At 39.1% G+C, this 26,207-nt stretch overlaps 1 protein-coding gene across 1 annotated transcript; it reads right to left on the reverse strand.

Moving 5' to 3' along the window:
* Window positions 1–4,878: 4,878 nt before the first annotated feature.
* Window positions 4,879–23,811, reverse strand: fgfr4 (fibroblast growth factor receptor 4). Its single transcript, XM_038290457.1, has 21 exons — window positions 23,142–23,811; window positions 19,243–19,462; window positions 16,121–16,308; window positions 15,882–16,032; window positions 15,742–15,792; window positions 14,744–15,013; window positions 14,555–14,644; window positions 14,218–14,384; window positions 14,004–14,127; window positions 12,915–13,105; window positions 12,691–12,829; window positions 12,392–12,582; window positions 12,034–12,179; window positions 11,612–11,733; window positions 11,404–11,514; window positions 11,079–11,269; window positions 9,220–9,342; window positions 8,188–8,258; window positions 7,953–8,090; window positions 7,004–7,109; window positions 4,879–6,618 (listed from the first exon to the last, which is right to left on the reverse strand). The coding sequence occupies exons 2-21, from the start codon at window positions 19,328–19,330 to the stop codon at window positions 6,442–6,444; spliced, it is 2,835 nt and encodes a 944-aa protein (XP_038146385.1). The 5' UTR covers window positions 19,331–19,462; window positions 23,142–23,811; the 3' UTR covers window positions 4,879–6,441.
* Between the last annotated feature and the right edge of the window lie 2,396 nt (window positions 23,812–26,207).

A 26,207-nucleotide genomic window follows, 5' to 3' on the forward strand; every position in this document is an offset into this window, starting at 1 on the left:
TCCTTCCTTTGTAAGTTCCTTATTTACTTCCTTGTGTTCTGCATTTGTTCTTTCCCTTGTATCCTACCCCCATTCCCTCATTCCCTTATTCCCCATTTATATCCTACCTCTCTTCTTTATTTTGTCCTGTCCTTGTGTCCCTTTTTCTTTATTTCCTCATGTCCAGAGTTTCTTGTTTCCAAACTCACTTCCATCCTTTTTCTGATTTTTCTTAGATTTTCCAAGGCACAAGTAAACTAAGCTACAACCTTTGTGAGACCGTTAAGGGGGTATTTTTGCACTGAATATAAATATAAAAATTCAGATTTTCAAATTCTACTTGTACTCTTACAGAAATGTTTACAGGTTAATATAAATTATATAAATGATCTTAAGTTTGAGTAATTTTATAATTATTTATTAAAGATGTGTCTTAAATATTATAAAAATTGGGAGTGTATGGGAATCAAGTTATAGGCTAACTTTACCGCCAGAACAGATGAGTGAGTCAAAGAAATATTTTATTTTCTTCTTTTTATTTATTTCTTGAATGAGCTGAACTGAAAAGAAAACATGATAAAGCAAAACATATCCTATGATAAAATTAGTTCCATTGCTGCTTTACCAAATAACTTTGGATTCAACCTTCGACCATTTAAGTCATTTGGTAGAAGTAGGACCAATATTCTGCCCAGTATATACAGCTTTAGCCCACATATTTTATTTATTATCTGTGTTTTCATTTCCTGCAGGCCTAGTTTACCACAATATCAACCAGGGCTGCAAGATGATACACAGCTAATAGCAATATGCAGGACTACTGGTGAATGTTGTAATTATGATATGGCACGCAGTAAACAATTTAATACTTTCAATAGCTTTCTTCTTTGTGCCTAGACCACACAAAGAGCTCAGATGATGAGTTGTCTTTTTAGCTAATGGAAAACAAATATTTCAATCTCAACAGCAATATTATATTGGAAAAGCTACTTGAGGTATAAAGCTGAGGTTTTGTGCAAGGACATTTTTTTTTAATTAATGAATTTAAACCTTGTCATCATATCACCCCCCTAAAACATCTAATACTGCATTAAATAAATTATAGCCATACAAGTTATTGACACAGGGAATCAGAACTTAAAGGTATACTGGAGGATGTTCTTTTTCCGGGTGGATCATCAAAATAAGTGGTCCTCCTAACTGTCAATCCCCATTTTCACTTACCGGTGGTGAGTCTGACATAGAGGAAAAATCTTCTGAAAATCTTCTTTTGGAAAGTAAGCTTCCATGAGCAATGCAAACAACAACTTTTAAACAGAGTTTGCACGAGGAGAAATAGGCTTATGCATGATCTCACACACGTTTAATAGGCATTTTTTTTAGAGTCTTTTAAAAAAATTGTGAAAACCCGCCACTATACCTTTAATAGTACTATAATAAAACTGGGACTTTTCTTGCAGCAAGGTTTTTTTCTTTTTTTTTGCATTATTCCAGTAATACTGTAATGATAAGTTTGTTAAATATTGTGCGGCACTAATGTATACCTGCCATACTGGGATCTTGTTTATAGATGCAGTTTGGCATTTACAATTGAAATGACTTTGATCAAACTTCTTCACTGTAGTTAGGAAGGAGAATATATACATGGCTATTAATAATGCAGTGTCAGATTTATAAGAAACAACTCAAAACGGAGAGACAGAGACCTGTCGGGTTAAAAGGAAAATCTTTAGTAGATGAGGATTAGATGAAAAAAAATTCTTCAGAGTATAAGAAAATATCTAGATCTGCTCCATGACCTATAATTTAATCAATGATTGTTGTCATGACCAGTTTAATTTAATTGTTGTTATAATCCTTCTTTTGGGCACATATGAGGACGCCGCTTTCTATAAAACTGTTTTATTGTTAGACATTTTTCCTGATTAAGATAAACAAATTGAAACTAGTGTGTTTTTTGAACAAATTTGTGATAATTTAGAGCAAAAGACTGAAGTTGAAGCAGGTTTTCTGGCAATTCAGCACCAATTTGTGTCCTAGTTTCAGCAGCTGGGTCAGAGTAGGGAAGCTTAATTAATGCATAATAAAAGCATACATTTGATATGATCATATGTATCCTTTTGTAATTTAAAACCACATTTAACAAAAGTTATGATTAAGTGCTGCACACCAGACAGCATGTTGGTCCTCTGTTACAGAAGGGCTTTCAATCTGAGAGCTGCAGCGAATCAAGGGGGAGTGAAAGATTTATTGTTCATGGGAGATAAGACACATAAACATGCTTGCATACTAGTGCAGACCACACACCATGTGCACAGGAGATAATGCACACACTGCCATGTCATCATGTCCACAAACACACACTCACTGACTCGCTCAGCCAAATCTCGGGGTAACACTCATGGACATCAAACAGCATAGCTGGCTGGGATCACTGCTGCCCTCTCCTCCCTCCTCTTGACCTTTAACCTGATCTCTTCATTCTTGTGTCTCGGCGTCTCTGTCTTTCATCTCTCTCTCCTTCCCTTATACAACTTTTTGGTTCTATTTCTCATTTTGCACATGCATGAGGATTTTTGTCACAGCACAGACCACTGGTTTTAAAAGGAAGGTGCTTTGTTGTAATTTCTTTTTTTTTCTGAAGAAAATAAGACAAAAAACTCAAATGAATATAGCAGCAAATAACTAAAACCATTCAACACCGATTCAAGCAAATCCAGGTGTTCATAATGTCTCATGTACAAAATAAAGTTAAATTGGGACCAATACTGCATGAATATTAATCAAGACTTACATTATATATAGCGTGGACTGCATTTGTAATACTACATATGATTTAAAAGAAAAAAAAAACACATTGAGTCACCAGTAAAACTCTAGAATTTATAGAAATGGTGTTTGCTTTAAAATGAATAAGTAAATAAGCAACAAGTGATACAGATATTTGTATTGTATTTGTATATATATGTTTTTTTAGAAAAGGAACCAAGACCAATAGAGAAACTCAGACCAAATCACAGCTAAACAATTTCCAGCTGATCTGATTCTAATCAGATTAGCCTCCTGAATGAGGATGAGGAGTCCTCACCAGGGAGTCTTGAACGAATAATCGCACTGCTAAGCAGGCCAACTTAATCCCACATTATCTTTTGATAGATGATCACCTGAGTCAAAATTTAAAAGAACAACTCAGTTCTACAAAAATATTTTGACAGAATCTTAACTGGATTTGGGTCTGAACTTTGACTAGGCCATGATAGCACATTGGTGCTTTGACGTCAGCCTGGACTTTTGTATTCAGTATGGCTGAAGACTTATAAACTGCTTTTTACAATTTACCAACCCCTTGTTTGAATTTTATGCTTTGAATGATCATGTTCCTTTTATGATTAATTCATAACATGGATAGAAATATATTAGGATTTTGCCACCACAACATGGAAAAATATGCACAAGAGTTTTATTTTAAATTATACTTTATTTCATATAAAAACAAAACATTAAACAAATAAATTAGATATTTCTAAAATAACTCTCTGCTCGAGAACAGGTTTACAAATGGAGCTGGTACCAGAAGATTACAGGAATGTAAAAATAATTGCAGAATTTGAATGCCAATCTAAGAGGAGAAAAAAAGCATGTGTCAGAATAAGACGACCGAAAGTGAAAGACATTTTAACCAACACATGGTGGTAGGTTGAGTTTGGCTGCTGGAATGAAACCTTCCATTTTCATTTAAAATTGGTCACAAGCGTCGCAAGGTGATCACTGTTTGCTCTTTTTGAGGTCAGTTCAGGAGGAAGGCGTCTTTCTGTGATTTTATCTAATAGTAAAATATGTTTACAGCTGCTCCTGGATGTCAGAGCGGCAAATCTGAATAAAGATTTATAATTTAAAAAGACAGGAGGCTTTGGGGGATCAGGATTGGGGGTGGGGGGCATTACCATAATAAGAGCCTCTTCATTTGCACACAAGCTCAAACTAACCCAATGCACCCCTTCTCCTCAACTCCCCCAAAGTACTCCCTCTAGTCTGTAGTCACACCCATTAAGCCGGCAAAGCCCTCATTGTCCGGCCCGGCTGTGGACCTGAGGATCCCTCGCCACCAGATTGAGCTGGGTGAAGGGTTACAGTCAGACAATAGAGGGTCCCTCCCCCTCCTCCTTTATTTGAAATCAATCACACAGCCTTTCTCATTCAGACCCCCCCCCCCTCCCGCCCATCAGTAATGACAGTGGGCTTGGACCAGCTCCCTACACAGTCCTCATGCTAAACTGTCCATCCTCCTTTTCAAAGGATGAGTTCCAACCTGAACCTCAACTGATCCAGAAGGAAATTAAACAGAAATTTTATATTGCCATGGCATAAGAATTTAGGCTTTCCGTTTTTGGAATTATTCAGAAAATTTACTTTTTTTCAAGGGATCATTTAACATTTCTGAGTAGACCTACTTTTAAAAGCTTAGCGACCCTCTGTGTCTCTAGCTAAGTTAAAATCTCATCTGACAAAACCAAAGCAAACAAGAAACCGCCCTAGCCTTTACAAAGGATTCTCTTTGCATAGAAACTGATGAGTGTTAATAAAGGAAAGAGAGAGTAGAGGTGATGCACCACAAATAATCTTCCCATATGCATCACGTACAAATGTGGAACATTCAAACAAAACGTACACTCATCTTAAAACAACTGCTAATTTTGTTTAATTTATCTTTAAGTTGTCCTAAGGTTTGCAGCCAATGATTAAATATTAAAAAAAGCCTTTGATTGCACTGGAGGTGTTTCCCGTGTGAACTGCAATGGTTCACTTCCTGTTTAATCCTGTCTAATTGTCTAATACACAATTAAGGGTAAAAATTCCATACATTCACTGAAAACAATAATATTCTAGCTTTTCACTTCATTTTTTTTTTTGGGGGGTAGTGACTAACAAAATCCTTTAGATGTTCCCATGTTATTACCAATATCAACCCGCCTGAGTGGAGCAAAAAAGTCCCCAACATATTTTCCCCCTGCCATGAATCTGTAGGATTGCTATGGAGCAAACTTTGCTTCGCTGGCAGGCTACATGCACTGCTGCTACTTTGCTGTTAAGCATTTACTTAGTTTTTCCTCTTTATGCTGGGGTGACCGCAGCAAAGTAGAGACTCCTTTCTTTTTAAATGTGTCCCTTATTCTCCCAGTAGGGTGGGTGTCCCCCGTGATCTCCAGATGTATTTTCCCCTTCTCCTGCTCCCCTACGGTTTTTCAACATGCCATGTTACTTCTAATGTTATTACACAGGATTAAAGGCAGTAAAGCACATTATTACTGATCTTTCGATTCATTCAGGATGATCCAAAATGGAGCAGCACCTCAAACCTTCATCATTTTGATCTATCCATTTCTCCATATATGTGTGAAAGGCTTTTTAATATGTGCTTTTCTTGTTTTAGCACGTACCTTTAACTGATTTGGATTATTGATAAAGATCAAAGGTGTGTCATTTATCTACAGGTGATGCATTAGCTGATTATAAGGTTCTGCAAAAAGACCAAACCGCTTCTTTAGTTGTTTCCTTTATCTTTGCGATGGAGGTGAAATAAAATCAAAATGAAGGGTTTCATTCCAGCAAATTCTTCAAACATACCCAGCTGTAACTGTTCTAAACTTTTTATTATTTCTCAGCCTCTAAATGAGTTTAAATAAGTTTATGCAGCTGATTTGGCACTTTGTGTTTGAGGAACATTTTCTATCATTTCACCTCAGTATGTTCCGTTTTTCACGTCATTCAGAATAATTTATGCAAGGCAGTTGTTTTTCTGTCATAGATATGTACATAAAATATTTAACTTTTTAATATATTCACAGGAAATCATCAGTTCAGGCACTTTGCTGCCACCGCAGCAACTTCTTAACGTGAGATCCTGAGATTTAAGACCTTTGTTTTTAAATAAGTAATACAAATGTAAAATATTATATAGAGTAATTTATATTGACAATCAATTTCTTAACTTTTTAACATAGCAAAATAATGATCTTTTCTTTAAAATGTCCTCACAACCAAGATTTGAAGCCCTGGTTTTTGGGTGGGTGGAGGGTGGATGCAGATCTTTGTCCGTCGCCTCTCCAAAGGCGAGATAGAAAAAGCACTTTAGTGAGTTTTGAGTTTCAGGGTCTCTTCTTTTGAGTTTAGTGCCATGTTTCTTTTTAACGTTAGCAGCTGTTTCCAAGCAGGTAGTCCAGAGTTTTGCTTGTTCTTCTGAACGCAGAAATGTTTTTCTTTAGACCTCCAGGCTGTGAAGAAGCTTGCCAGCCTCAGTGCTCCATGTGTATGAATATAAATGCCTACTTCTATCTAAGGGCTTTAATAACAAAGTCCAACAAGAATTAAACCTTTAACTCAAGAAATGCAGCTGTTGACCTTCAGTTTTGGTACCAGGCGGCAGCTCAAGGCAGTTTCCACTCTGGTGTGGTGTTCTGGAGTCTATCTGAGAGCTGTTTTTGGGTCTATCCTAGAGCGAACGTCCTGGTAGGCCAGCAGGCAGGGGTCAGTGGACAAGGCATCGTGCGTAAAAACTGAGTCGTTATCTGAGGAGCAGGAACTGGAAGTGTCCTCACAAGATGGGGAGTACTGCTCAAATGGGGTGGACAGGTCCAAGTACTGAGAAGAAAAAGAAAAGGCTGGTGAGAAACTCTGATATCAACCATGGAAATATATGTAAAATGAGTAAGCATGCTGCGGTGGAGATGAATTTGGTCTCTTCTCTGAGACAGCATTAGACTTCCTCCCAATACATACATGTGCCACAACTACCTGTTGTACCGTGACTGTTTTAAAGCGGTAAAGTATTACATAAAAACATAATTTAAACCATTTTGTTCAACATTTGTTAAGATTTGCCTAAAAATATTGAGTCTAAGACCATAAAAAAAGATAAATCATTCAGCATTAAGATTATTTTCTTAGCTGAAGTTTCACAATTCTAGTGATTTATTTAGATCTGTAAACATTGAACGTCATGAGTACGAGTGCTGAGAATGCTCACCTCGTCAGAGATGGACAGCAAAGCTTTGTCCAGCTCCTCCACCAGCTGTTTGAACGTTGGTCTCTGGGTGGGAACAGCATGCCAACATTCACGCATCAGCATGTACCTGCAGGGGAAAGAGCAAAATGTCATCATATTACAATGTTCATTGCTATCAACATGGCATAGAAAAGCAAACATGTCTATTTGAGCAGATCAATTAGGAAGGATTTAAAGGATTTAAACTTAAAAAATTTTAAGCATACATCCAAACATGTCACACAAGCAGAAGTCTATAAATAGGATTCATTAAGGCTGCAGCAGGTAGGTCTATGGAAAACTGAAAAGTGCCACAAAATCATTAAATCAGAAAGGTGCAACATTTATATTTGTAAATCTGAAAATTTCAATGAGATGCAAAGTCTTTTTTTCAAATTAAATTTGAAGTTGCTATAGAATACATATATTTTTACTTCATGACCATATGCCTAAGACAGCATGAATTCATTTAATCTCTTTCTTTACAAATTTATTCTTGCTACAAAGAATTTAGTCATAATGACTTGGATTTGTAACTTGATGTGCTGCTGACTTACCTTGTGAACTTTGGCAAACAAAGCCAAAAAGGTTATTAAAAAATATATTTTTATTATTAGATACCACAATAATAAATTGACTGAGCAATAAACTGCATTGGTATAACCCAACCATAGTCTGACCTGACCACAGCAAAAGCTGTTATTATAATTATTAATTACAAAATTGAAGCTTATATATATATGATAATATACTGAATATATATTATATATTGAAGTGTTTTTCATATAACAGAACTGAATGAAAACATCCAAAGATTGACCTTTGAACCAGTCTGAAAGACATGATGCAGCATTGATGTTCTTCCTTTTTATCTCAGAAAAGAAATAGGCCAGAAAACTGAGCACCAGGAGAAGAGAACGTTCAAACTTACAGTTCATGTGTACAGTTTGAGGGCTTATCCATGCGGTGTCCCTCCTTTAGCAGCTTGAACAGCTCCTCAACAGGAATGCCTGGGTATGGCGAACCCCCCAATGTGAAAATCTCCCACATCAGAACACCAAATGACCACCTGAGAGCAGCCAAAAGGAAAAGATCAGGTCCAGGCATTTAGCTCTTGGAAGTCAAACAAAGACCAAATGCTCTTATAGATGAGAAGAGGAACTTACACATCACTCTGATGAGTGTAAACTCTGTCAAACAAAGCTTCCGGTGCCATCCATTTCACTGGCAGCCGTCCCTGCAGAGCCAGTAAAAACATGTTAGGTCTTACAGTCACTGAACATGGTTCCTATGAAGTCTTCAAATATCTGAAATCTGATTTTTTGTACTTTCCAAGTCTAGATATTTTGAAAAATAAAGAGAGTAAAAAGGTTTTATATTTGTAGATTTGTTCCCTTTCCTATCACCTGTCCACCCCCACTTATGTCCTTTCTTTCTTCCTCTTGTTGTTTATCATCATCTTTCTTTCTTAATTTCTTGTTGATCATTGACCTTTTCTACTATCTTCTTTCTTCCCAACTCCCCTCATATTGTCCTTGTGTCCCTCTTTCACAACTAAATCCATTCCTTCTTTCCTTCTTCCCAGGTCAGTTTTTTTGTTCTTAGTTCCATACTTACTTACACTGAACTCTACCAACAGTCATGATGAAGTTTAATGATTTTATTAGAAAAAGAGCTACAGAAGACTACAAACTGAAAAAACTGTGTCAGGGAGTTTGGTTATTTTACTTACTTATTAAGTACTTTACTTACTTATTAAGTACTTAACGTCTGCATGCACTGCAGACGTAAGTTCCAAACCCGTTACATAAAATTACATGCAAGTTAGATTAAAATCAATCACAGAAAACAACTCACACATAATTTGTTTTGACTAATTTGTTTTGAGGAGTAATAAAGTTGCTGATACAGTTACACCTCTAAGTGAAATCCTGGAATATTGTCCTCCACAAATCCTCAACTTTGTGGTCAATTGCTATGAAACCAAAACAAAATAAGAAGGACACCATGCAGCTTTCTACACCTTTCCCTTAATCTGATTAATTTGAACAAGAATACCCTAGATGGTCATTAAGAAACCATGCAATTCTACCATAAAATGCTTGACATAAACGTGTTTCAGCAGTGGACATTTTAATAAAAAGCATTTTTCCAACCAGCAAACTCCTGAAAAAGCAGTGGCAGAAACCGTGACTCACATTGGTGGTTTTCTTGTAGTAGTCGATCTGGTGGACGCCTCTGGCTAAGCCAAAGTCAGCAATCTTCATCACATTGTCCTCTGTTACCAGAACGTTCCTGGCTGCCAAGTCTCTGTGGATGCACTGCAGAAATAAAGACAATACGAAAACATGATTGCATGGCCAATGCTGTGTCCACTACTCCTGGTAAACCCTAATATCTTGATTAATTTGCTGCTCCTAATTCTGTTTTGTTTTTGGCAGAAATCACTCTCGATCTGCAGCAGACACCAAATAAGCGAGTAAAAAAATATGTACCTTCTTGTTTTAACAGTCAGAAAAGCTCTACTACTTTAAGACGCCTCGGTTATTCTTTCAAGACAGCCGACAGAAAATAATTACAGATTTTCTATCCAAATGAAAGGACTGCAGTCTAAAATCAACTCACAGTGCCTCATTGTAGTGAATTCCACAAAAATAAAAATGTCTTTTTATAGAAATAGAGTTTAAACACAACCATTCAGGAAGAAGGGAAAAAAGAAAGCAGTGTTTGCCCACATCGAATGTATGTCATTAAGTTTATTTTAGTTTTCATTCGAAATAGTCGAGGGATTTGTGGAGACCTGCAGAATGAACCACTCTGGGTTTGTGGGTCTCCCCATAATGGCGGGTTAGTTTCAGGCTCTGGCATTCTTAGGATGCAGCAGAGCCAGAAACCTGATGCCAGACAACGGCTATGCTCCGCTCGCCTGTTTGCTAACAGATTTATGGCAGTTAGCAAACAGGACAAAGCCCTGCAAGCAAAAGGGACAGGCAGATGGATAGGAAAGAGTAAACAGGACTGAAGCTGCGGCAGCTCGCTGCTCAGGAATGCCGCTCTGAGACACCGGCAAGCAGACACAAAGAGACGTGTTGATAAGAAACACTCACAGACGGAGTGCATGCTGGGAAAATGAAAGGAACTGAAAAATGGGGTGAGGGGGCAAAGAGTAGAAAGAGAAAGGGAGGAGAACAGCTGGTCCTGCCATCGGGATTCAGGAAGAAACAAATCAGTTTGAGGAGCCAAAATGCAGTTTAATGAGTAAACATCAAACCCTCGTCATTAAGCCATTAAAACCTATTCAGAACCTACAGTATAATTGTCTCGATTTGGCACAAAGGAGGAGGATTTTCTAACTTTCTATGCTAACCACAGGTAGTATCAAAGCTTATAATATAGTTTTCTCCATTTTATGGGCTAAAAACTGGAAAAAAAAGTCTCATTAAAACCGGATAATGCCCTGAATGTAATCAGAGAAAGAAACAAACAGTTTATTTCTGTAGGTTTTGCTATGTTTTAATTGCTCCATCAACCATGTTGAAATTGAACTTGGGGCTCTGGGAAGACCTACAACTCTAAGAGCTGAAATGTTCTCTAGCCAATAAATTACAACTGGAACACATTAGTGATGCACAGAGAAAATGTCTGATGGCTAAAATATTTTTTTAACATAACTTACCTCTTCTAGCCGGATAGAAACTAGCATACCTAATTATCAGATTTTGCTCTTTGTAACCGTTTTAGTGAGTGTTTAAATGAAGTTAGACCATCAACTGAGTATGAACTATTTGATGTACATTCATGTCTGCTGTATATTAAGGCTGCTATCACCGACTGGAATATCAAGATTACAGTCCAATGGGTATAATACTGCTGTTTGTCATCCCAAACAAATCAACACTTTAGAGCTGAAATAGAATAACATATTGCCATGAAGCAACTAAAAATCAGTAGCAGTGCCATTATCCTGCAGTGCCTCTTTAGATTGACATCTATAAAATGCTCATTGAGAGATTTACAGCTGTTCAGATGTCATTTCCTCCCTTTCATGTGAACCCACCCTTTTTGAGGCCAGGTACTCCATCCCTCTGGCCACCTGGTAAGCACAGGAAAGCAGGTCTTTGAAGGTGAGCTGCTCCTCAGGCACTTTAGTCACATCAAAGGTGTAATCCATGCCTGGAGGTCGCCTGGCCCGCAGGTACTCCCTCAAACTGCCTTTGGAGGCATACTCCACCACCACATACAAGGGGCCTGTGGGGGTAGGGGGATATAACACAAGATGAAGAACTGTCTATGTTCTGACTGTAACCTCAGGGTTTGAGATCACTCAGGTTGGGAGACAATAAATTAGGTTTTAAGAGACAGGAAGAGTACTTGAAGCTCACCATCCTGTGTGCAGACCCCCAGTAGGTTGATGATGTTCTTGTGTTTGTCCATCACTTTCATCAGCTCCATCTCTGAAATAAGGTCTGCAAGGTCTTTGTCTGTGGCATCATCTGAAGGAAAAAAAGCAGGTTATGACTTTTAGAAAAACAGGCAACAGATGAAAACTTCTCATTTATTTTGTTAAGTGAGTCTTTTTATATTTATTACCTTTGAGCATCTTGACCGCTACAGTGGTGGCCTGATCCGGGCAGTCCTTGTTGATGCCAAAGGCTTCAGCCCTGACCACCTGACCAAAGCAGCCCTCTCCTAGAGGTTTTCCTAGTGTCAAGCTAGAGAGAGAAAATAAGCATGTCCAAATAAGAATTGTACAAATCCATAATTTGAAACTCTGGTTTCTTAAACTACAGGTTGGAGAGAGCCAGAAATGGGCTATTTTATTTTTAGGTCCCCAGAGGATTTGAGAGCTGAACCTTTTACTGAGTCTTGATCCCGGCAGCCAAATGAAACATATTTATCCTCACTGCCATTTAGGTTTTTAAAACACAGCCTTTAAAAGCACCTCACTGTTGCGAGAGTTTCAAGGATTTTGAATAATGAAAGATTTGCATTTATGCAACATCAATGCTTACTTTTCCCTGGGAAACTCCCAGTCTGGATCGTAGGGCAGCTCAAACTCCATCACTCCAGCCAGCATGGGGGAACAGCCGGACGAGAGGCGAGCCACCCTCATCAGAGATGCACTGGACTTTCCAGAAGAGTTTGATTCCACTGAATACTTTAGGAAAAGAAAATTCAAATTTATTAACCTCCCTTTAAATCATACGTACATGCAGGTTGCACAATGTTTTTTTTTTTTTTAGAAGTAGCAGAAATATATATAATGAATCCCGACAACTAGCGATTAGTGAATATGTATTACGTTTTAGAACCATTAGAAGACAAGATGAGTCTAATTGAGTGCCTTTCCATAGTTTATAAATGTTGTACCTGTCTGCGAAGAGGAAACTTTGAGAGCTTCTGTACAGGAAGGGCATCAAAAGGCTCTCTTCTTGGGTGCACCTGCATCCGACACAGCACCACAATGATGATGGCCATGATCAGAGCCACGAATCCACAGGCATAGATGATGATGTCAGTGTACTTGGTCTCCATAGCTTCCATTGACTCAGCTTCTTCTTCTGTAGAAGCAATGATATAGATGGATTTAATCCACAAGATATAACAAATCATAATTGCTTTGTTTCTGTTGCAAATAAATTTGAAACATAATTTCTTTCCTTTCATACCTGAAATCACAGTGAGCCAGGCAGACTGGTGGGCAAAGCCGATGGAATTACCGGCTAAGCAAGTGTATTCTCCTGCATCCTCCATGGTAACTTTGAAAAGGTAAAGCACCTCCACCTCTGACATGTTCAGACTTCCAGTCTGCAAGACAAAAAAATGCAACATTATAGATGTATATATTTGAGAGAGAGATTTCTTTTCTATCTGTTCCCCGATTGATACCAACCTTAAGGACCTGAACGTAGGGAGTCCCATCAGGACCATAGCGACTGCCATTTCTTTCAATGTGCTTTAGCCACTGAATATGAGGCTGAGCGTCGCTGTAAACCTTGCAGTGGAACTGAACATCGCTGCCTACCACTGCTGTGGTGTTGGCCGGTAAACCAGCTTGCAGGATAGGCCTGTGGGGGGAGCGTTCTGTAAGAGGATAAAACAAGACAAAGGGCACAGTAAGGGAATCAGAACATCAACCATGAATTTGTAAATAGCTCTATTGACTAGACACTAAGAAAAGTGCTACAGATAATAGTTTAGCTTTGAAAAGTCTAAAACAAAGACTTTTAGTGAAAAAAGTATAAAGAGAAGTGACATTGAGAAAAGATGAAATAACATCACACAGCAAGGGAAACTTTGGTATTTTGTAAACAAATGTCTAAAAATAGCCAGAAACGTTCAAATTCTTCTCTGAATGTGTTTTTGTGTTGGCAATAGAATGAGAAATGTCAGTTTGGGATCAAAACTGGGCCATTAGAATGCCGCACTGGCAATGGTCCCTTTGATCTGCGGTCACTTTCTGATCTCATTAGTTGTCTCATTAGTCTCCACCTCTTGTCCCCATCAGCAGGGTTAGAAATTGACCCCATGCAAAACAAATGAACAAATAACCTGCAGCACTCTCCTCAGCATTTTGTCACAAACCAGGGAGAAAACTGTACTGGATGCTCATCACAAATGGAAGGGACCAGATTTCGGTTCACCTGACCCTGGTGGGTAAAGCTAGACACTCTCTTTTAGTGTCTTCAGGTTTTTTCAGTTATTTGTTTTAAATAAATCTTGCTTATTTATTTTACTTGTTTTATTCTTTTAAACTGCTTTGTTGTCTTTACAGCATTTCATTTTATTGTTATGTGCAACACTTTGTGGCAGCTGTAGTTGTTTTAAAGGGCCATACAAATAAAGTTGAAATGAGTTCAACCATTGAAATAATACATTTTTGCAAGTGCTTAATAATGCTTTGGCTACTATCAGCCAGATAACATATTGTCCATTGCCCTTGTTTTTCCACAAATCTGATGAAGAATCATCCATGTCTTACCCAGAACATCGAGAACATAGCTGTGAGTAATGGATCCATATTTGTTCTCCACCACGCACGTGTAGTTCCCTCTGTCTGAGGGTACAACGCTCTCCATCACCAGGCTCCAGTGCTGATGTCTTAGCTAGCCAAAAAGAAAATATATATGTATAAACTTATAAATCTCCTTAACTAGAAACACTTAAGAAGATCAAAGTCTTCCACAAACACTTACCTTAATTCCCCCGATGCGGTGCTCTCCTCTGAACTCACGTCCGTTTTTGAGCCAGCGAATTGTTGGTATTGGACTGCCCATTGCAGGGCAACGAAACTTCACAGTGTTTCCTGCAGGAACAGCATAAAGCTTCTTTTCCATACGCTGGGTGTGGGTCCAATAGGGACCTGTTGAGACAAAAACCAGCAAATAAAGCCTTTGTAAAAAAAACACAATGTTATATAAGGGCTGGAAGATGTTAACAAGACCAATATAAGTCTTTAGCCTGAGGAAACAACCAAATCATTAAGGCTTGAGCCAACCCTCAACAAATTTTAGATTTCCAAAAACTACACACCTCTGGAGAGGTAAACTTGGTCATTCTCAATTTCAGCAGAGGAGTCCTCCAAGCCACTGTCCTCATCATCGTCCCCTGAGCCTAGCATATCTTGAAACAAGACAGAAAGTCAATACAAAGATCCAAATACCACTGATGAGGAACAATCACATTTTCTGTCTAAAAAGGCCAATGGTTGGTTCCTGTTACCTGCCACAGTGATGGTGAAGTTCCTCACAGGGTTTTTGCTTCCCCAGAGAACACACACATACAGTCCTGAATCCTCGTATGTCACATCTGTGATCTCCATGATTGCACCACGCATCTGGATGCGGGGTGTAGGTAGAAGCCGGACTCCTTCCTTGTACCAATTCACAGCCATGCCCGGTCGGATGTTCGTGTCACAGCGCAGCTTCAGGATGTTTCCTGGCTCCAGAAGAAGATGCTCTGTTGTGTCGTCGCTATGGTCTTGAGAAACCTCTGTTGAATTTGGAGATGGTGACAGTCCAGTTATGCAAATTTTCTCTGATATTTTAAACCCACTTCCCCTACCAAACCCTAACCTTAACTGGTCTCTTGGATCAACCATTATGTCATCCTGGCCATATGTCTCTCAGCTCCTCAAAATCTAAGATCTGAGTACAACAGACCTACCATAAAACCAAATTCATAATGACCTGACCTTCCACTACACAACCCCTCCTCTCCAGTGGATAACTGGGAGACAGAAAGCAAAATGATAGCAAATATCCATCACTTATAACCCAGAAAAAAAGGTAAAGAAAACTAACAAGCAAGAGGACAGGAGGAAGTTAATGAACATGCTGCCATCGGACAAAGGATGGAGAGGGATGGTGAAGTGTTAGTGTTTAGTTAAGGTCTAGGTAAAACAGAAAACGGCCACGGCCATTTCCATTTATCCATTGTCTATACTGCCTGATTCCCTATAGGGCTGAATGTTTGCCTCAGTGTGGGAGAGGCAAGGAATAGATCCCCAATCAGCCACAGGGCCACAAGGAGACACAGGAAAAAGCATAGACACTCACACCCAAGGCAATCTACTGAGACCCGCTAGCCTAAAATACAGCAACTGTGGTGGGAAGCTTTAGAATGGAGAAATGCCACACATGCATAGAGAGAACACGCAAGCACCATGCAGAAACCTCCCAAGGTTTCAACCATGGAGCAGTAAAACTTGTTAAAGTTACCTGTTCGGATGTCAGCAGCAGTCATTTCTACATTTCTAGAATTGATGATACCTATGAACAAGATATGTCGTGGTTTTAAACACTGAAATGTCATATAAACAACAGTAGATGAAAACAGATAAGCGATAAGACTTTCTCACCAGGCAGGACTTCCAGCCATGCGGATTGCATTGCCTGAACTGTCTGTCCTCCATGGACACTCTCAGCCATGCAGATGTACTCGCCTGCATCTCCCATGGTGATATTGGACAGATGGAGAGTGTTGACCTTGGGGCCATTACTTTTCAGGGACTGCATAAAGAAGATCATGTTTCATCATTACTCAACATAATAAATAGAATTGCAGAGCTTTTTCTAGATGCTACGGATGTCTTCTTACTGTCAGGGGCTTGATGCGAGATGGTCCTCCTTGGGTTTGTCCTGAGCTGCTTGAATCTGTCTTTAGCCATTGCACCTTAGTAGATAGTGGCCTGTGGACTTTGCACAAGAGTTTTGCTTGGCCTCCAACTACCGCTGTGGTGTTTTCTGGATACCCTGGTACAATCAGAGGCCTGGACTGACGAAGATCTGGAGAACATAAAGAGGTGGAAATGGAGAGGAGTAAAATGAGTACTTGATTATTATATTTAATCTAATTTATGGAATTTGTTTGGCTTAATTTATGAAGAATACAGTCTAAATAAATTGTTTTAAGGTGGTTTGATTTCAGATCACTTAAAATAAGAGAAAATATAAAAAAACATGCCCTTTACCTCAGTATAAACCAAAAAGAGGACACCATGTTCCTAAATAACCACGGACATTTAATGCTGCCAGAAACAAGTGATAGAGTATCCTGATAGCACAGCTACTATGGTGTCACTATCAGCTTGAGGGGGCCACTTTTCCTAAAGCATATCTGCTCCCTGGACAGAGCCTCCTGCCACTGCTCCGTCGCTCAGGATGAGCAATTTTCCAGGGTAATTTTCTGTCTGATTGCTTCCTGCGAGCACTAAGTGAAAGGGCAATCTGTTCCCTTGTGGCAGTGAAGTGCTGCCTTTCTGTCTAATCACCCAGAGTGCATGCAGGTAATGCTTTCAGGAACAAATAACACATGTACAGCCTTGTTAGTAGGAAATCAGACACAGAGATTTGGTCAAATGAAAGAAAGCACATTTAAAGAAACGTGACAAAAATCTGTTTTATATGCGTTTTAAATGCAAGTTTAAATAACCAATATCAACAGAAGAGCTGCATTTTTTTTATCATTATTTAGAATAGCCAGTTCAGGCTGCTGCTGTGAATCAGAGGTAGAAAGCATTAGGGCTCCTACCCATTCTTGAAAAGTCTGTTGTTGTTTTTTTTCATTTTGATTGCGTTTTCTGTCTGCGATACAATAGGCGAATAGTGAACTACTCTAGATCCAAAGTTAGTATTGTCCTCATTCTGCTGAATGCCTCTTGATTGTCCAGAATCTGATTAAATCTGTCAGAAAAATGTAGAAATACCATTCTGAAAAGGTAGCCAAAGGTGGGGAATTTGCAAGCACCCCAAACTACACAGTCTGCAGCCTTGCTAATGAACTTGCTAAGACAGTAACAGTGCCCTGGAGTTGAACTTACAAAGGAGTGTGAATTGTCACCCAAAGATGAGGGGGCAAACAACAAGAGACACAACACAAACAAGCCGCCCAATCAGTCGGTCAGCCAGCCAACCAGGCTGGCAGCAAGAGACTCAGAAAGCTGGGACAATGAAAAGAGCTTGATGAGCCGACCCAAAAATGCACCAAACAACAATCAGCTATTTCTATCTGCTCCCCTTGAAACCAGAGGAATGAAACAAAACTTAAAAATGACTCCATCCTTTTTCTGATTGCTTTAAAAAAGCTAGAAATTGTTTGAATATCATTCTCTAAATACGTTTAGTTCTTATCTGTACATGGCCTACTTCAGTAATGCAGCTGTGAGATCCGACAATTCAATAGGTATATTTGGTCAAGAAATTGCTATAAGAAAAAAAAAAATCAACTGAACCAACTTGCCATTACCGACAGTCAGAGCAATAACCATAAAGTTAAACATTTGGATTAGTTATAAATACAGATTTATGACTGTATGAGCTTTTGTTAAAATATATAAAGCCCCTAATAGAGAGCTGCAGGAGAAAGGTGAAACTTAGGATCACCATTTTGTCATAACAACCCATAGATGTACAGCTGATTTTAACAACAATTGCTCTACAAAGGTTAAAAACAGACACCAAAGAACTAGAAACACACAAATTAAATGACAATCTAAAGAGAGGCTACAGTTCTCAGTCTGTGGATCTTAACAGAAACATTTCACAGGCTGGTAAAGACCACACATAAGAATGACAAAACTCAGGTAAAGTGAGGATATTTTGCATGCTTTGTAATATTCCTGACAGCTAACAAAAAGTGTAGCCAATACACCAAAATGGATCAGCTTGGTTCTGGTGGCCAAAATATGTTTTTTGTATTTCTTAATCTACAAACAAAAAAGAAATTAAATAAAAAGAGATAAATGTTTGTAGGCCTTCCTTCCCCCCTGTCTAAAATAATTTCTGTATAGTGTGCACCACAGCAGAACTAACCTTTTTAAGAATCCTCAAAGAGCACCTCAGACAAAAGATAAATCCAAGAACAGTTCATGTTCATGTCAGACAATGTAAGACATTTCTGTCAACAGGCTGTTTGAAGCATTTGAAGGAACTCCCTCATGCACACCGTTACCTGAACAACAAGCCATGGCTGGCCCCTGTGGCCTCTGGGGGCCCCATTCTTTTTTTTGTCTTTCATCTGTTTCCACATTTCCATGGAAATGAATCATCCTAGTGTTTAAATCAGACTTAAAAACTTTGCACCACTAATGATAAACAGCCCTCATCGCTTTAGCTTTAACTCTAAAACTTGCTGATTGGCAGAGAACAATTAGACTGATTAGCTTTTTGCTGAACAGGAACAGTGCACTGGGACTGTAAACCAACAGCGCTGGCCTAAAGCCTGAACGTCTGCCTGTAAAGCATCAGTGAAAAAAAGCCCCTCCCCTCCCTATCCTCTGCAGCTGGCACGCAGCCAGGCAAATTTACACTTCCGAGCCCCAGGGCCCCGGATGGATCAGGTAGCACACTTTACAGCAGCAAAAACACTCTGACTCTCAAACGCATTCGACTCTTTCGCTCCATCCGAACCCCGACCACTGCCCCTCGCCTAATCTGTGCTGTCATCCTGACTTCCTCTGGACTCGTGCCACTAGAAACTACATCCTTCCTAGGAGAGAGGATGTTAGGGATGTACTCTGATAATGCAAGAGGTAATATGTAAGTTATATGCAAACAAAAGCCCCTAGAGAGATAAACTGTCTCAATGACTGTGGGATAGATGCTTCAAGTTCTGGAAATTGAATTCATTTAGGTTGGATTTTTTTATGCAGGATATACAGAAGGTTGTGTTTAATTTTAACTTGGACTGAAAAGGGTGCATGACTTTGTAAGTTGTCTTACCTTTGGTTCTCATCCCAGGAACACTTCTGACTGCAACTCTGTCCACCAGGCAGATCAAGAGAACACAGAATATGGAGTCCCACACCATCTTCTAGATGCAATGCGTTGATGTTTATGGTTTAGATGCAAAAACAAAAGGAAGCATGGAAATGGCCTCACGCTCTGGTCTCCTGCATCAGGAACTTCAGGAGGCCACAAAAAAAGTCTTTAAATCTGGATCCTGCAAGGGTAAACAAACCAGAAGACAGATAGTAAGATCTCTGAGGGTCAAAACCCTGACTGTTTGAGGAGACCTGTCTACAGAGCAGCTAAAGACACAAACCTTCTTGTTCGGTTTGAGGCTAGATGTCAAAAACACAAACAATTGTCCAGACAAATAGCTGTAGAGAGTGGCTGTTTTGACTGTAAGCAGCTGTATTCTTAACCAGATGTCCTGCTAACTGTCCTACTTGTCTGTCCCACATTATCCAGGCGCTCCTGCATCATGAATAAGAAGCAGGGCTGTTACTGCCTGTTGTTTATCAATGGATGGCGCTAGGCTAGCCTGGGGATAATGGGTCCATACTGGGAAAACACTTGAAACCTGCCAGGGAGCGGCATTATGCCTGAGAAAATGTCTCCAAACTCACTGTGGGCAATTTCCTCAAAACACCAATACAATATTCAAATCAGAAAGAGATGATTTAACATTTACTTGTCATCATGGAAATGTGATGCTTTCTTTAAAGTCATGTGCTAACCTGGTCCTAACAGATATATTTAGAGTCCAGATCAGATTATAAAGAATGTAATCAAGTTAATGTTTCTAACTTGTTGGTTTGGTGTCCATGGTGCTATGATGATATGGCTAGGAGCACAGGGTGGCATCCTGTGATGGGGCAATAGCAGCCTACCAGTTTTCCATTGCATGTTATTATGGACACTTGATGAGGATTCGATGCTTTGATGCAAGAAAAATAGTATGTTAGGCAATCAGGCTTAGGGTGGGTTAGGATTAGCTTATTCAACTGTATTACACTCAGTTATAATAACTACAATATAATGTACTTTGGGTCCACTAGACTAAAACTGAGCTGTTCAGCAGAAAGCACCATAGATAAGTTTTTATATGACACAAAAATGTAATGCGTGGGGAAAATATATCCTGGTTAATCATGGCAGATTTTCTTCCAAGGAGAAGGGCATCAGTGAATTGTTTTGTTATTTCTTATTATTTTTGTTCATTTGTACTGGAGGTGCTAAGAAATGCCGGTTGGGGAGGGTTTGAATTCAAATGGAAGCCCAAAAATTGGTCTTATAGACTCCAGGCAGACTATAAACAGTGTCTGGTTGTAAGAGAGCTAAAGGAATAATGCAGGGATTTTTCATTCTTTTTTTTTTCTGAGGCACGCTGCGCCAGCTGAGCTCAGGCGCCAGACCCAAGCGGCGCATACACACATTCCGTTAAGAGAACAAGCTTTACTGAATGAAACGTATTATTTTTCAATTAGTGACTGGAAAACTCCCCCCCCCCCCCCCCCCATCTCTCTCTCCTGTTGCTGTTAATTCCTCTCGATGGCGGCTGAACTTCAGCTCGAGCCAAAAACACTTCCACTGTATTCTGCTTTTATTTATTCAGAGAGAAAAACGGAGGGAAGGGGGCTTCAATGGCCTGTTTTTATAGTTAATGCTTAATAAACCTGTTCGGTTGGTCAAAAACATTCAGGAATGAAGGAACACCACTTCTATTTATATACCGTACCAGAACTGAGTGGGTTTGTATGCAAGGATGCTGGTTATGTTGTCCTATTGCTATTTCATACCTAGGGCAGTTGTACCAACCATTCCTCAATTCTCACACTATAAAAACAAATTTAGAGTTTTAAAAATCACCCATCAAAAGTATTTAAACCTAAATAAAGCTTTTTACCTTGTATACATAGAAATTTATACTGGTAATCTCTAAGTATCAGATACACAAACAAATCACATCAAAGCATCCAAATTAGAACTTCATGTAGGATGCTTGTTGACACAACTAGATTGTGCTTGTGACGATTCTCAGTCATCCAGGTCATAGCTATTCCAAAAAAGTAAAAAAAACAAACAAAAAAACCCCAAAACGCTGGACTTTGTTTTCCATCCAGACATTTTCAATTGAGAAAGCTCTCTGGATGGGAAGCGAAACATCTTCAAACTTGGAAAACAAAGTCCAGTGGTTTGTTTTTAATTGTTTTGTAAAAACAACTGCACACCCTGCTGCATTGATTGTAAAACAGTAAGGGAGACATTTATATCTCCTGTTGTCTTCAATGAATATTAACTTCCCAACAGTTAAGTTTCAGAAGATTTGTAAATGGGAAAGTTTCAGAGCAAGCACTAGTACTAAAATTAAACTTGCCAGCAAGTTTCTTTCTTAACCCTAACTCTAATATTGGTATGAAATTACCAATCTTGGTTGTAAAGGAAAATGTTATTGGTGCCATCTCTCACAATAGATTTTCATAGTTTGAATTCCTCCTTAATTAGATTATCTCAAGCACTCATACTTAATGCAAATTGTTTTTATAGTTGTTGCTTGATTGGGCATTCTAGTTGTGGTTGTGAAGAAAAAAAAAAAAAACACAAAATCAGTCTTTGCTAAGGAATGGAATCCATGATATTGCATGGCTGATTCTAGTTGTCATTATCAGTTGTTGCACATGACATTGATAAAAAAATGTAATCTTATTAGAATATAATTAAAAGCTTTATTACTATTTCAGTAATATTTTGTGTCTCATTTGCAAAGTAAACCCTCGATTCTTGGGTAATATCTCGTATGAAAGGACAAAACAAATAGAAAAAATTATCCTAACCTATAGTGTTAGCCCAATCAAATCAAACATGACCTCATAGTTTACATTCATCTAGCTGTATTTTATCTTATAACATTTGTTTTACTTCTGCAAAGGTATAATGATAAAAATCTGTTCTAATAACCTGTCCAAAATGTTACACCAATATTACAAATTCTACCAGTAAGTTTTTTTTTAGTGTACCTACTTTGCAAAACACACTGTGACAGCTGAGGCTCTTTATCATGAAATTTTTGAGTTTTTTTTTTTCTTTAATCTGCACTGGTCTGCAGTTAGATGCTGGTCTTTAACTCCAATAAATGATAGGCTTCATAATTCTGAGTCGACTGAGCCAAATAGGGACCAAAATGAAATATGGGTTATGGAAAGCAGCTTGCTGCAAAAATCTAATTAGCCGTGACATTCGAGTATTTTGTGCAAACTTATCCCCAAAGTTCTGCAAAATGTATGAAGAATAAAATTATTTATAATGCGTGCATCCTGTGATCACGGATAGTAATGGAAAATGACAGAGGCAACTTTAAATCTCAGTGCGAACTGACCTGGAGCAGGTTTGGTGTTTGACGCCTGCGCGCCTCCACCAATCAACAGCTTCAATTAAACCGATCGGATTGTTGGAAACATCCGGAGATCAATTTAAAGCTGAATGCAGTTTCTAAAAATCAATAACTTTCGTTTTTTGTCTTATTTAAACAATCTGTTAAGTCATATTAGCGCCTGAATTGACAGAATGATTCCTATTTTGTTCGTTTTTTTTGTTCCCTTTTTAGATTTAAGGCTGTTGTGACAAAGTTCAAACTGCGCTCTCTGTAACAAGACATGTTTATCTCGTCGAATAGTTGTGAAAGGTTTAGGAACAGCTGATTCCAATAGATTTGCAACATTTTATACAAAAATAAATTAGTAAGAAACAACTGTGCCTGAAGATTATTAGAAAGAAATAATCAAACATCCTAGAAAATGTATTGTTCAATCATTGTTTTGTTTTTTTTTTTTTAAATAAATAAATTATTTAAATTAACAGACAGGTGAGTCTAGGTCCAGAATGCTCTTTTAACCCACCTCTTCTCCCGGTTTGTTCCTACAGAGAGGACTGGCACCAGAGGGGGGAATAAATCACTCCGTGTCCCGTTCCGCTCCTGGGAAAATTGAAATGTTCATTGAAAATATGCACTATCCTTCCATAAAGGGAGTCCGTGAGTAGGTTGTGTGGCTCCAGATCAAATCAAAGTGGTAGAATCGAGGGGAAAAAGCTCCAGGACCATGAACAGCAGCTGCTCCGGAGCTGGTGACCGGGGGAAGGAGCTGTTATCCCCGGGGGCAAAGTCCGCGGCTTGTCGCGCAGCTTACAAATCCATAAAGAATTCAAAGAACGTTTGTTTTGCAAGAATACTTAAAAATATGAAAAAAAAAAAACTTTCTTAAAATATCATCCAAACTGGTGAAAATTGTAGATTAATTGGAGAGAAAACGTGTCCCTTTGGTTCCACTGTACCGTCCTAAATGCGCCTTTACGCAGCGCTTCTGGGAGCTCTCCGCTTCTGAATAAGGATCTCCTGGAACAACATAGATGCTCTGCGTCTGAGCCGCGGATCTGAAGCCTTTTCTAGACAGTCAGCTCTTTAAGGTGCAGAAAAAGAGGCGAACGGCTGCGTCCTCCGCGCACCAGACCTGCAACAACACTCCGCCGTTTTCCGGACTGCAATCACAACAATGGTCTGAGAGAGGCCGGGAGAGCAGCAGGAGGAGGGAGGGAGAGAGAGGGGGGAGACGGGAGGGGGAGAGGTATACCCCTGCTACCCCCCACCCCTTATACCACAGCGCATAGAAAATGCTCCCATCCCTCCGCTGCGAGGAGATGGCACAGTCAGACCCTCTCCCCCTCTCCTTCTCCACAGCGCGATGAAGAAATCAGCAGTTATCCAAAGAGGTTTCAAATCTTACTTCATTACCCCCAAACAAAAAAACAAACAAAAAACAAACCAACAAAAAAGTCCAAATTAATATCATAAATCACTCAGTGGAAGGAGTTCATTATAAAGTAATATAATTTATAGCGCTTTAATTGCTCTTTAGAGCTCGCATTCAATTAACGGGAAAGCCTAATCCCCCCATGTAAATTGTCACTATGTTTTAATTGCATTAAGGAAAGAACAAAGCTGAGTAATCCTGTTACTGCGGTAAAGAATCAAGATAAATCCGATAAATCCCTTTTTTTTATCATCTTAACAAGCTGAGCCTTAATGCCTCCCCTCATTTCAAAGCTCTGGGTAAATTTCACTGAAAATAATTAGCATTTCAACATGGAAGATGAAAGTATTTTAACGCCCCACTTTGGCAGATTAAGCTAAGAAACATTGCGGATAAAGACTCTTCCTCTTATAGCTTTCCCTTCCTCTCACTGTTTTCTGGAGAATTTACAACAAAAAAGTAAATGAGTTAGATAGTTGGTTAAAAATAAATATAAAAGGTGGGCTGTGCTTTCTATAAAAGTTATGCTGTGATTCATAGCTGCATGTCCTTATGGGGTAGATCTCTAGAGAAAAGCTTCCCCACATCATGACGCTCCCACCACCATGTTTAACTGTGGGGTGGTGTTTTTAGGGTTATGTTAGTAGTTTATATTCCCCAAAAAGTCTGCATTTAAGTTCACTTTTGCTCCTCTGGACCAGAGCCTCCTTTTATTTGTCATGTCATCACCATAGCTTTGGGCAACCTAAATACCAGACTTCTTAGGACTTTTATCAATAACTGCTTTCTTCCACCAATTCCTCCATGAAGTCCAGATTTCTGAAGCACATATAAATCAGATTTCCTGTATACCGATTCTCCCTCCTTAGCTGGAGCTCTCTACTGCTACTCCAGTGTTACCAAGGGCCTGTGGGCTGCCACTTAGATTAATAATCTTGTTAGAAACATGGAGTAGATGGCAGGGACTGCAGTTTTCTATTTGCAGATGACAAGTTAACCCTCCTTCCAGAGTTCTTCAAAGCTTGATGTGTTGTTTTATAAGTTTAACTTATTAAATCTTCTTTCCTGACCTGCCTGCTGCCCCTTGATCTTCATGATGCCGTTTGTTCTCTGGTCTGTGAGGCCTTGACCAACGAGTTTGATTCACACATTAGTGCTTTGTTATAATACAAGGTCTGCTTTTATAATGTTATGTGAGACAAATTAGCATCTTTTTCTTCCATTTTCCGATTATACAATATTCTTTGTTCACCTATCAATAAATAAAACCCAATGCATAGAAGTATGTGTGATGATATATATACATTTTATATGCAAATTACAAGAATGCCAGATGATGGTTAGTTATTTGCCTGACTTTTGCACAGATTAACATTGAGTGCAGTCAAAATCTGCCAAATGAATGAGAGAGTTTTGCTTCCATGGGATGGAGATATGAAGATGAAAGGCTGGAGCAGGTCCTGGTCAGGTCAAGCTGATTCACCCAAACAAGACACCATGTTGAATGAAAAAAGCTCTGAGAGTTAGAAACACAGAATAAGACAATAAGGAAGAAGGAAGCCGCATGTTCTGTCTTGTGTAATGTGTGGATGAAATCTCTAACATGGTCCAGGTATGAGTTTCCACTAAAAATCATGCAGCAAAATAAACTCCAGGTTCGACCTTTGTCACCTCACCCCAGGCCAGACTGATCTTAACAGCAAAAGTCAAAGTACACAAATAACTGAGTCCAAGTGGAAGTCATAAAGCAGATAAGAGTTGTGCTAATGCCAGCTAGCGCTGCATGGTTCCCCTGCTGGGCCAGCCCTGGTTGGTTTGTTTCATGAGTCAGTGTGTGGATGCATGCATTTTATTTGTTTTAGAACATGTATAAGCTTACACAAGCTCACACGGGAAACTGTGTTCATAAAAGCTGGTTGGCAGAATATAAATCAAGAAGAGGAATCTAATGATGTCTTTGGTGAAGTTATTTTTGTGAGCGACAGCAAGGGAGCTCAGATTCTACAGGATCGATTTAAAGACGTTTCCTCTCAACCAGGGTCAGTTACGCAAACTTGAGTGTTCGGTGATTAGATACATGTGTTTTGGGAGGGCACCGCAGTGTTAATGTTATTGCACCTTGTTGTTATGCTAATGGCCCAGGTGGGACTGCAACCA

Source organism: Cyprinodon tularosa, unplaced genomic scaffold (genome assembly GCF_016077235.1).
Source record: "Cyprinodon tularosa strain WSP-4 unplaced genomic scaffold, ASM1607723v1 ctg281, whole genome shotgun sequence".
In the NCBI taxonomy this organism is placed as follows: Eukaryota; Metazoa; Chordata; class Actinopteri; order Cyprinodontiformes; family Cyprinodontidae; genus Cyprinodon; species Cyprinodon tularosa.